This window comes from Boleophthalmus pectinirostris, unplaced genomic scaffold, assembly GCF_026225935.1.
Source record: "Boleophthalmus pectinirostris isolate CB_2022bp ecotype Guang Dong unplaced genomic scaffold, ASM2622593v1 HiC_scaffold_10, whole genome shotgun sequence".
In the NCBI taxonomy this organism is placed as follows: Eukaryota; Metazoa; Chordata; class Actinopteri; order Gobiiformes; family Gobiidae; genus Boleophthalmus; species Boleophthalmus pectinirostris.
Window position 1 is genome coordinate 12,274,499 of NW_026570971.1, and position 12,966 is coordinate 12,287,464.

The 12,966-nt window shown below is 39.5% G+C and overlaps 1 protein-coding gene across 1 annotated transcript in view; it reads left to right on the forward strand.

The window, feature by feature from the left end:
* The window catches only part of LOC110155614 (unc-79 homolog, NALCN channel complex subunit), a 66,279-nt gene that overhangs the window by 34,700 nt on the left and 18,613 nt on the right, over positions 1-12,966 (forward strand). Inside the window, 14 exon segments of the mRNA XM_055157582.1 lie at positions 780-983; positions 1,726-1,785; positions 2,375-2,664; positions 3,003-3,185; positions 3,466-3,628; positions 3,692-3,841; positions 5,013-6,049; positions 6,092-6,230; positions 6,302-6,403; positions 9,053-9,169; positions 10,830-10,932; positions 11,017-11,157; positions 11,306-11,344; positions 12,854-12,966. Coding sequence (XP_055013557.1) covers positions 780-983; positions 1,726-1,785; positions 2,375-2,664; positions 3,003-3,185; positions 3,466-3,628; positions 3,692-3,841; positions 5,013-6,049; positions 6,092-6,230; positions 6,302-6,403; positions 9,053-9,169; positions 10,830-10,932; positions 11,017-11,157; positions 11,306-11,344; positions 12,854-12,966 — 2,841 coding nt within the window.

The following is a 12,966-nucleotide window of genomic DNA, read 5'->3' on the forward strand; positions in this document are numbered from 1 at the left end:
CCCACATAATTATATTGGCCCCTACACTCCATTAGTGTTGTCACGTTACAAAAATTATACACTAAATTAACAATAAGTTGTAATAAACAATAAGATGCAATAAATAAATGTCAGAAAAACACTTTAGTACTTAGTTTGCATCAGTAATGAGTCGTAGAAGTTATTAATTCCACCATCTACAGCTCAAATCTTATCATAAAATCTATCATTAAAAATTAACCAACAATTTCCCAGTTGTGCCAAGAAAAAGCACTTATGATAAACATTGACCCCCAAAATTATTGTTCCATCTGTCATGTATTGAATTATAAGTCGATAAAGTCATTTTTGTGACCTAATACTAAGGAATAAACTCGATACTCAATACCGATTGCGATATGACGATGATAATTAAAAAATATTCTTTATTCACACAATAAAATGTGATTTTGAACGTTAACTCTTATTACGGTCTTTTATATTGCCATGTGGTCTTACGTCTGTATAATCCCAGGTGGTGTAAGAGCATATACTAGTGTATGTGCTCTCATACCTGTTCTGATACAGATCAAAGATTATTCTAAAGCTATTCAGGAAAGGCTCATTTCTGTCCTGTGAATGGGACTTTTTTAGTATCAATACCTGTTCAAATAAGTGTCTAGTTTCAATACTAGTTTTAGTTTCGATTAGTATCTGATTTTCGATACTTTTGACAACCCAACACTTCATCTAAAATTGTTACATCAAACTCTAAAATGTTTTGAATACAGCTTACTCTTTACATTTCTTGCTTTCAATAGCCATCACAGCTGTGCGTACCAATGTGGCCAACCTGAGCGATGCAGCCATGTGGAAGATCAAGAGAGCCCGCTTTGCCCGCAATCGCCAGGAGGGGGTGCGCTCACTGCGGGACAGTGTGAAAGGGACTCAACAGACTGACACAGCAGAATCCAAACGCGCCTTTTCTTTGCCTGAGTGTCTGAGCAACAGCTGCGTGAGTACACGTACATATATTTGTGCATTTGTTCCTATATCCTATCCTGTATACTCACTCTTGTAGCTTTTAGTTATGTTAAAATGTTATTACCTCATCAAAAACATACCCAAAGTTGTGTTTTGTTTCATTCACACATGTTTGAGTAATCCTGCATTATTAAACTGTCTACATCTCCAAGGCTCAAAATGCTTTTTAATCTCAATTGAACTGATTTAATCTAGAATAACCATAAATTGTTGCCTTTACAAAAACAAAACAATAGTTGTAACTTCACACTTTGGCAATTTCAGGGGCTGAAAATTAGTCACATGATTGTAGTGAACGTGTATGGATTTTAAAAACACAGTGGAGCACTTCCTGTATTACCATTTAATGACATCACAAGGTGGAACAAAGTGTTTTCAGATTTGGAGAAGAACACACCAGATTTATTTCTGAAAAGGACACAACATTATAAAATCAGATCAAATATTTGGATAATAAGCTCTTTAAACAGTGACACTGTTATTCATTTGTTAATTCATACTTTGGATTAATTTCTCCATTAAAATAATTTTAGTTCGTGCAAGATGCCACTTTTTAGCCTGCAACATCAATTGATTCGTTTTCAAGGACACATTTGTAATTTCAGTTTTAAAGTTGTATTATATGATTTGTTCAAACTAACCAACATCAGCATGTAGACATATCATTACCACTCCATTCCAACATTATTCTAAATGTGACTCTTCATATGGTTTTAGCTCTAGGACTTACGAGGCAAGAACTCTCTGCTCCAACACTGGGAGATATGATAGATGTCCTGCCAGGTAAATAAAACACAGGTATATTAGATGTACTATAAACACAAAGATTAGTTTAACAAAAATCTTGGGCGTCCAGGACATCATTGCATGTAGTCCAAGTTACAGTTTGGGACAAAGAAGAAAAAAGAACGTTACTGATTCTTTATGCGTTGTATAAATCTATACACAAATCTGTCTCTGTCAGACAGGTCCAGGTGATTTTCAAGCACTTTTTTTTTTTTTACCAATTACAATTATAAAACAAGATGCAATTGGTTCTTTCCTATCTATGTTTCCTAAAATATTCCTTTAATATTAAGAAGCTCTGCTCTATGGCTCCCTCTTCTGCCTATGCTCAGTACTCACCCTAGCATTGTTAAATGTGCACTCAAAATCTGATTATCAGATTTTTTTAGTTATAAGACTATTAAAATGAAGTGCAAACAACAAAATCATCTCATTTGTTTCTGATCATAGTCCCTCTGATGACTAACATCAAATTGTGTGGTTTACATGTCATTTAAATTATTTTAAATGTCCTGAAATCAGATCATAATCAGATGTTGTTTTGCATGTGAATATAGTAGTCTTGACACATGAGCTGTATTTCCAGGCCAAAGCCCCTCTCCTGAAGATGACAGCATCATCAAAGACCTGCTCCCTGAGGATGCAGGCATCGATCACCAGACAGTGCACCAGCTCATCATGGTGCTCATGAAGTTCATGGCCAAGGACCAGAGCAGTGCTGAGGCCGACCTGGGTAGTGCCAAAGCCTTCAACACAGTCAAGCGCCACCTATATGTGCTCCTGGGGTATGACCAGCAGGAGGGCTGCTTCATGATTGCCCCTCAGAAGATGCGCACGTCTACCTGCTTCAATGCTTTCATCGCAGGCATTGCACAGGTACTGTCCATGTCAATAAGATATTTATCAGGGAGGTCAAGATTCAGCCATTTTACCACAAATTAATTATTGTAGGTGCCATGTGTTTTCAAGAATTATTTACTTATAAGTAAGTAAATTTTACATCACACTTTAAATAAAAAAAACATTAAACGTTTCTTTAATACAAGGCGATCACACAAAAAAGCCAAGGTAAGGAAATATATTAAACTGTAAATGCAAGTGAAAGATTTCACACATTATGTTATATCACAAAAAAGTTTGACAATGTGACATTTTTTATTTCTTGATCACAAATATTTGATGAAAGATAAGTAAAGGGCTGACTTTTCCCTCAGGTGTTGGACTACAACATCAGCCTGGGGAAGCAGCTGCTCCCTCTGGTGGTGCAGGTGTTGAAGTACTGCACATGTCCTCAGCTCAGACATTATTTCCAGCAACCTCCACGCTGTTCTCTGTGGGCTCTGAAGCCTCACATCAGGCAGATGTGGCTCAAAGCTCTGCTCGTCATACTTTACAAGGTACTGCATTTTCATCAAGTCAAACTGGTACTCAAATGTGTCAAATGTGATTAGAACTGAGGTCTTCACATAGGGCTCTAAATGAATATATATTGCGAAAATATATTGTGAAAATAAAATCTTCAATATCAATATTTTTCCCCCAAATTGCTCAGTACTAACTTAAACTCCAAATTCAACCTTGATGTTACATATATTGTCAACAAGAATGACATATTATATAATTTTGATGACAAAATGTAATACTTACAGTTTTTAAAGTGCATATATTGTTCTCCAGTATCCTTACCGAGACATGGACGGCAATAAAGTGGTGCTCCATCTCATTCACATCACCATCAACACCTTGAACGCCCAGTACCACAGCTGCCGGCCCCATGCCACCGCCGGGCCCCTGTACAGCGACAACTCCAACATGAGCCGCTACAGCGAGAAGGAGAAGGGTAAGACTCTGCAACTTTATGTGAGCACAGTTTTACACACGCTGATGACTTTTTTTTTCTCAGAGGAGGACAGTGTTTTCGATGAGTCAGATGTCCATGACACGCCGACTGGTGCTGCTAACAAGGAGTCACAGACCTTCTTCGCTCGCCTCAAGAGGATCGGGGGCAGCAAGTCTGTGAAGTACCAGCCAGTGGAGCTCAATGCCAAGAGAAGTAAGGAACAGACTGGCAACTTTGAGTGTTATTAAGGGTTAGAAATGGTCCGACACTAAGGGGCTAGTTATTAAAGTGGGGTTATTATGCAAAATAGACTTTTTGGTGCTTTCTGCTATGTTATAACATGGGTCCCTTATCAAAAACATTCCTGAACAGGTTTTATATGTCATCCATGCATGTTTCAGTAATTTAGCTATCTCTTCCGGGATCTGATCAAACCCTCCTTATGTTTAGCTGTAAAATTCTGTCTAATGCTCCACCCACAAGCCATGTCACCCATACTCACGACAATTCTCCATAAATATAGTAAAGCATGACACAAAACTGTACACAACAGCTTGACAAACCGGATGTGATGTTCAGTAGTTTTCGTTAGCGGGATGTACACTGATTGTGTTGTAATAACGATTTGAAGGGGAAGTGACTTAGCTAGGAGAGGACAGGGAGGTGAATCAAACATGTTTTCTGCAAATATAGACTTTTCAAAACAATAAAAGGAAACATGATGATCTTAAAGTGTTATATTTACAGTTAATACCCCATAGAAGTAAAATAGTAGCCTGATTCATCAGCCGGCTTCACTTCGTGGAAAGTCTAACCTCGCAGCATTAGAATTAGTTTGCTTGACGGTAAGCGGGTACTTTTTAAATTTTACCAATCACTATTTGGTTGTGACGTATGCAATGCTCTGCTAACATGGCTAATTGATATATTAAGCTATTCCCAAATACCATAGGAAGGAGGGCAATAACGTCTTTCCCCTTGATAAAATTCACCAAACATTCTCTTTGTTCTTTGTGCTTTAAACTCTCGATCTTGGGAATCGTTGCCAACACAGAATGTATGGCTCTTTGCTGATTGGCTGGTGCCCGGACTCACTCTTTCAGGGTTTTTGCAAACCATCTTGTGTATTCCGATTCATGACCTAGTTGCTGGAAGAAATTAAATTAAGTGAAGGCACTAGGTGACGCCAACCTAGCTAGTAAAATAGTTTAGTTTGTCTAAAATGTGTGTTTTCACATGTCAGTTCACATGATGTATGCCACGTATTTTTCAGACATCATGAGTTTAAAAATAGCAAAGGACCAACCCTTGTGACATTATTGCACATTGATTATTTCTCCAGCCTGCATGTTTTGATTTTGAGACCTTGTTGTTTTCCTTCCAGGTGAAATCGAGCTGTCCGAGTATCGCGAGGCCAGCGCCCTCCAGGACAGCATTCTGCACTGCGTCCGTGAGGAGAGCACTCGCAAGAAGCGCCTCCAGGCCATGCACAAGCAGAAGTCCCTGGACATCTCCAACACCGACTCCCTCCTCTTCAACCTGGACGAGCACCGACGCAAATCCTGCATAGACCGCTGCGACCTCCAGGCGCCCCCCGCTCTCCTACCCCCTTCTTCCTCCTCCTTCCAGGGCAGACATCACGGCAAGGGATCTTCGGATGGCTCCTCCGTGCGGGCGGTCGACCTGGCGGACAGGAGGGGCTCGCGGGGGGGCCATTCCGACATTTCCAAACCGGTGATCCCAGAGGTGCGTCTCAGTTGCATGGAGACGTTCGAGGACAAGCAGGATCAGGATTCCCCAGCTGACTCTGCGCAAGAGAAAGAAGATCAGGACCTTATTGATCTCTCATCAGATTGCACTTCCATCCCAGAAAAGCACTCACTGCTCTCCATGTCTGACACAGATTCTCTGGTGTTTGAACCTCTACCCCCTTTGAGAATTGTAGAAAGCGATGAGGAATTTGATCTCAACACCATCATAGCATCCAAACTGATAGGAAGCCCCAAAATTTCAACCTCACCCGCTAGTAGCAACACGTTAAGACTATCCCCGGTGGTGCAAGTGAGCTTCGAAGATGGCTCCTTTGATAAAAACGTAGAAGAACAAACGGAGAAAAAGGATGTTGAAAAGAAACCAGACCAAATGACGCCAAGCACCTCCATAGACTTACCTGAAAAGTCCGAAAATGTCTCCCACGAAAGCCAGTTGACGCTAAAGCAAAAACGGGATTTGCTTAGGAAAACGCCACATATTCCAGACAATTCTTTAGACGATGCTTATGAAGGATCAGGTAGGACCGTTTTCTTGGACATTCCTGAAGATAAAACGGAATCGCCCTCCTCACCAGAAAAGAGTAAAAGTAACAGTAATGAAGAGGAAGAGGATGGAGATGATGAAGAGGATGAAGACATGGGGGATGAAGCAGACAGCGATCCCAAACCAGAAAACACGGAAGAGTCAGAGGAGTCAGAGTTTAAAATCCAAATTGTTCCCAGGCAGCGTAAACAGAGAAAGATTGCAGTTAGTGCCATTCAGAGAGAGTATTTGGACATTTCTTTCAACACATTTGACAAACTGGGAACTGAGACTATAGTTGAAGCGGGTAAGTTAAGTTGAGCTTGTAAATTATTATTTTTTAAATCTATTTTTAAATCAAATTTTCTGGGATTTCAGATCACAAAGTTCTGTCTACATTGGAAAAACCCAGAGAATCAGCGTCAGCACCAACCCTGGAAGCTGCTTTACCTGAAACTAGTCATCGATCTTCAGTATCAAGTAAGAGACAAATACTTTTACTATCACTATTATGAGGTTGGTAGTACTCAGTTACATTTACAGTTATTCTGTAAGTTACTCTTATTTGAGTATTTTTCGGACTATAAGTCGCTGTGGAGTACAAGTTGCACCAGCCAAAAAATGTGTAATGAAGAAGAAAAAAATTATATAAGTCACATCGGACTATAAGTTGCACTTTTTGGGGGAAATTTATTTTATAAAATCAGAGACCAGGAACCGACATTTCATCTTTAAAGTCAAGTTATAGTAATAACAATAGAACAGAGAACAACAGGCTGTTAACGTCACATATGAACAGTTCTTCAGATAACTATAGCATAAACAACAGAACAGAACAAGTTTACCAAACTCTCCATCTCACTCCAAATCACTAAATCCACTGAAGTCTTCATCCTCGGTGTCACTTCTGAGCAACTCTGCAACCTCCTGGAGGTAAACAGAGCTCCGTATCCTCTTCACTGTAGCTGTCGTCAGACTCAGCATCAGTTCCAGTTAGAATTATTCCGACCTTTCTGAATCCTGACAGGATGGTTTTGATTGTCACTGCAGTCCAAGCTTTGTCGATCCATCCAATGACTTCCAGGAAAGTTGCATGGTGCACATTCCCAGTTGCCATGAAGCTTTGTTCTCCATCCCCGCTTTCCGCCAGTCCCTCACAAGCTTCTCATTCACTCCTTCACTTCACTCCACAAACTTTCTTTCTACTGCTCAATTACTGTTTTTGGCTGCAAAATTCACTACTTGCAGCAGGACAGCGGCTTTTTGTGCAGGAGACATGCACAGTAGAGCGAAGTGACAGTGGTGCAGGAGTAAAAGGAGATACTGACACACAAGCCTAGAGCGCCCTATTGTGGCTGTCAGTGTGAAAATTTTAATATAAAAGTTGCATCGGAGTATAAGTCACAGGAAACACCCAACCCATGAAAAAAAGTGCGACTTATAGTCCGAGAAATACGGTTGTAGCTTTCACAAATACCTTTTTACTGTTACTCTTATTACAAATTTCTTGGACTATTTTATACTTCTACTTGAGTAATATTATTTTGAACTAACAGTACTCGTACCTGAGAAAAAGTTTTAGTTATTCTACCCACCTCTATTATTATGTGTACTCTTACCGACATGCCTAATTCTTATTCAATTTCAGTTTTGCTCTGATACAGCACAATACAATGATGTCAGTGATTAATGTGAGAATAACATACAAAGCAGTCCCATTGATTTTCATAGCCAGTGTAAATTGAAGTGGGCGGAGAGTAATAGATTTTCCTGGAACTGAATGTATTGTGCAATCAATAAGAAGTTAAGGATCAGTAGTCCAGAGAAATAAGTACAACAAACCCATGAGGCAAAGTCAAGTACAATTAGCATATTTTAGCAAATCAGGACATGGCCTAAACCGTACAGGATAAAAACAGAGCTATAGAAAGACTATAACCAGGACCGTACCAGGACTAAACCATATGTGTGTACTAGAAATATTACTAGAACTAAACGAGGTCTAAACCAGGACTAAACTGTGTCTTAATTTGGACTAAACCAGGTCTAAATTAGGACTGAACCATGCCTAAACCTCTAAAACATGACTAAACCCGGTCTTAACAAGGGCTAATCCAGAACTAAACCAGATCCAAACTAGGACTAAAATGCTACTAACCTGATATTAAACCCAGACCAAACTAGGACTACCCCAGGACTAAATAAGATCTAAACCAGGCATAAACAAGGTCAAACAAGGACTGAACTAAGACTAAACCAGGACTAAATCTGGTCTAAACAAGGTCTAAACCAGAACTAAACTGTGTCTTAATTTGGACTAAACCAGGTCTAAATTAGGACTGAACCTTTTCAAAAACACAACTAAACCTGGTCCAACAACAAGGGCCTATTCAGAACTAAACAAGGTCCAAACCATGACAAAACTAGGACTACACCAGATCCAAACTAGGACTAAAACAAGACTAACCTAAGATTAAACCAAGACCAAACTAGGACTAAACCAGGACTAAATGAGATCTAAACCAGGCATAAAAAAGGTCAAACAAGGACTAAAATAGGACTAAAATAGGTCTACACCAGGACTAAATAAGATCTAAACCAGGCATAAACAAGGTCAAACAAGGACTCAACTAGAACTAAACCAGGACTAAACCAGGACTAAATCTGGTCTGAACGAGGACTAAACCAGGATTAAACCAGGTCTAAACTAGGACTAAACCAAACCTAAACTAAATCAGGTCTAAACCAGGCATAAACAAGGTCAAACAAGGACTCAACTAGAACTAAACCAGGACTTAGCCAAGACAAAATCAAGCCTAAACCTGATATAAACTAGGACTAAACCAGGTCTAAAGGAGGACTAAACCATGATAATAAAAAATACCACGTAAAACACAACGAAAACAAGCACGAATGCTCTAAACTTCAATGAGCCCCACTTGACATTAATAAAAAGTATAATTAACACCCATGCATTCACGTTACATAAATTTATTCACACAGTATACATCACAAGGACGTCTTTTCCACTGTCCTTCCTACACCCATACGGCCTGTACATTCTCTGTTGGTGCACTTTGCTTTAATGGCAGCTGCTCTATTGTCTGTGTCTGTGTGTGTGACCTCCAGCTCAGTACCGCGCAGTGAAGAGGGGCTCTCTGGGAGCTCTGACCATGAGCCAGCTGATGAAGAGGCAGCTAGAGCACCAGTCCAGTGCCCCACACAACATCAGCACGTGGGATACAGGTGCGTCAAAGGGCCCTGGGTACTGCACTAGAAAAAGAAAACGTCCACACAGTTCAGAACATTTGTCTTTAGAGGTGGAGAATTGGTTGGTTTCGACTTATTCACTTATTTAGTTATTTGTTTGTGGAGAAGTGCGGCTTTTAATTTACTACACACATTGCAGATCATCGCAAATCTATTTCACTGCTAATAAAATAGTTCATTCTTACTCTATTGTTTTTGTTTTTAGATCTTGATAATTTTTTGACCTTCTTGTAGCGTTGTCAAGATACCAAAATTTCAAACCCAATTTTGAAACTGAATACTGATTCTGATTCCATGATGATAATAATAAACACGCTTTATTTAGACAACATAATGTCATTTTCAACATTAAATCTAGTACCCTCTAGTCTTATAGCTGTGTAATCCCTCAGTGGTCCAGGTACTGTAGTTTCCATAGTAGTCCATTTTATGTGTATACTTGTTTAGCCTGATTCATCAGCTGGTTTTACTTCGTGGAAACCATCTGACCGCACAGCATTAGGATTCGTTTGCTTGACAATAGGTGGGTACTTTTTTTATAACCAATCGCTGCTATTTGGTCGTGACCGTATGTAATGCGCCAAATCTCATAGGAAGAAGGGCAATAACGTCGTTCCCCTTCATAAAATTTACCAAACATTATCTTTGTTCCGTCTTTAGATCTCAGGAATCGTTGCCAACACAGAATGGCTTTGTCTACATCCATCTCGACCGTGTTGTTTACTGTTGTGCTGTACCACAAAACGGACCTAGACAGGTGCTTGAGGTTGATGTCATGTCTTCACAGCTCTTCACTGACTGCCTGGTGCACGTTCTACAACTTCTGGAGTTCTTGCAAATCATCTAGTGTATTCCGATTCCTGACCATCTAATCTAGTCTAATCCATACATTAGTCTAGATTAGATAATTTCTGTGAACAAATTGTCCTCTGTTAGCCTCTGTTAGATTCTTCAGCCGGTTTCACTTCATGGAAACCGTCTGACCTTGCAGCATTAGGATTCGGGTACCTTTTTTTATTTAACCAATCTCTGATATTTGGTCGTGACGTATGTATGCTAACTGGTATATTAAGATTTTCCCAAATTCCATAGGAAGAAGGGCAATAACGTCTTTCCCCTTGATAACATTCACCAAACATTCTCTTTGTTCCAACTTTAAATCCTCGATCTCTCAGGAATCGTTGCTGACACAGAATATATGGCTCTTTGCTGATTGGCTGATGCCCGAACTCGCACTTCCGGGGTTCTTGCAAACTGTCTAGTGTATTCTGATTTCTGAGCTAGTCGCTGAAGAGAAATGAAATTGAGCAGAGGCACTAGGTGGCGCCAGCCTGGCTAGTACTTGTTCTGATACAGCTCCAGATCATTCTAAAGCCATTCAGGAAAGGTGAATTTCTGTCCTGTGAATGTGACCTTTTTAGTTTCGATACTTGCTCAAATAAGTATCTAGTTTCAATATTAGTTTTATTATCTTTTAATATCTGAATTTTCATTGTTTAATTTAACAACAGCAATTTTATTTTTTTCATATTTCATCTGCAATTTTATGTCACGTATGAAGATATTTTTGCAGTGCACGACTCATCGAACACCAGCGAGCGTGCTTAACATCTCATGCATTTTCATTTCGCCGCAGGCCCTACCAAAACCAGCCTGCTCTCCGCCCCCAGCACCGTCAGCATGTTCGTACCCGCGCCCGAGGAGTTCATCGACGAGCAGCCCACCACCATGTCTGACAAGTGAGCCAATCACACGAGACCTCACTGCCCCTCAATCCCTGACAGAAAAAAATGTTCCTGATTGTGTCTTTTATTTTCTTACAGGTGTCGTGACTGTGCTGCTGTGTTGGAGGAGTACGATGAAGAGACTTTAGGCTTGGCTGTGGTGGTGCTGTCCATGTTCATCCACCTAAGTCCAGATCTGGCTGCTCCCATGCTCCTGGACATTATGCAGTCCGTGGGCAGGTACGCGTCTATTTCTCTGCTCTCCCGCTCGCAAAAGCAGCAGCAGCCTACATTTTCACAGTACTTGAGTGTGAATGAACTCTCATAACTCACTCTCCGACTCATGAATTATTCAGGCTCAAATGTAACTTGCTATTGTTCGTTTCAGGTTAGCTTCCAGCGCCAATTTTTCAGGACAAGCGGAAAGGTATGAAAGAAAGTAGTGTGCTTGGTAGTAGTTTTGCATGCAAAAGTGTGAGGTGAGTGGTGAAACTTGATACTAGTACACCAAAATGTGTGTTTTGTGGAGGGACAATTTTTGGTTTTCAATTAAAGCTACACAATTAATAGAGATCTAGATTCAGTCATTACTAATTGTCTGTGATCAATGATGAATGATAGTCTTTGATAGTGAGGTCTACAATCCCCAAGTAGAACCATGTGGAGTAAAAGAATAGACTTTTTGCGCTCAATGGCAATGATTAAAAGTCTGTACTGACTGTTTTTAAGAAATAAATAGGGAAAGTTTGTTGTTTTTTATAAAGGCCCATATTGCACATGTTTCTGATCTATGTTCTAATACCTGGAGTTGTTTTTTTGTTTCATTTGCTCATGTTTAACACACAAATCCTGCATATTTAGTTTGAGTTCTCTCAAAATGAGATCCACCTCGTGATGTTACGTGATAATATACGCTCCACTGTGTTTTTAACCCTTACTCTAGTGGTGCCAATCTCAAACTCACAGAGAGCCAAAATTAAAAACTGGGACTAAGTCATGGGCCAAACTAAATATTTATTGAAAAATTTCAACAACATCTTCATGTTTTCTCTTTTTTCGAGATACGTAATTTTAAACCTTTTCTTATCAAGATAAATGTTTAATAATAGTTTTGCTTAAACACAAAACAAATACAAACGAAACATAACAAAATATTAAATAAATAATGTCTCTATAGTCTATCTGGAGCCGGCGGTCCAGCTCTAATACATATTTGATATGATTTCGTGGGCCAAATATAATCATATCATGGACCAAATTTGGCCCCCGGGCCTGAGTTTGACATGACTGATTTACACCATCACTAGATTCATTTGGATGATTTCAGCCCTGGAATTGCCCATTTCTATTGGACTAAAAGTAAAAGGTAGCTTTTAACTTGAAAACTACCACTACATGACATCACAAGGTGGAACAGAGCATTTTCAGCTTTGGAGATGTAGAGAGATTAATAATAAAGAGTTACTCAAACACGTGTGAATGAAACAAAACACAACTCCAGGTCTGTTTTTTGACATTCTAACCTGGTGTAAACCTCACAGGAGTCTTAAATTATAAAATTCAATCATAAATCATGACACTCTTTTTGTCGCATTGCCCATTGTTAGTTAGTATAGGTTTATATAACAATGTACTATATAATATATAGTCAGTTGAGAAAACTGGCTCTTGCCTTTTTTCTGAGAGCAACATCACATTCTAGATATATACCACCAGTATTTTTTGTCATTGCAAGACAGGCCATTCATCTAATTTTATATTAATTGGCCTTGGGGGTAATTAGGCATGCATAAACAACATTTATATTTCAGCATAACAATTATTTATTAATACAGTATGTTTATTAATTGTGTTCCCATGAAGTGCTAGCAATTTAAATGAGCGTCTGCCTCTGTATCTGTCTTTAAGAAATATGCGGTGTGTTTTTCTCTTCCAGTATGTTGATCCCAGGAAATGTAGCAGGCGTGGCCAAGCAGTTTCTACGCTGCATGTTCCACCAGCTGGCCCCCAATGGCATCTTACCTCAACTTTTCCAAAGCAACATCAAAG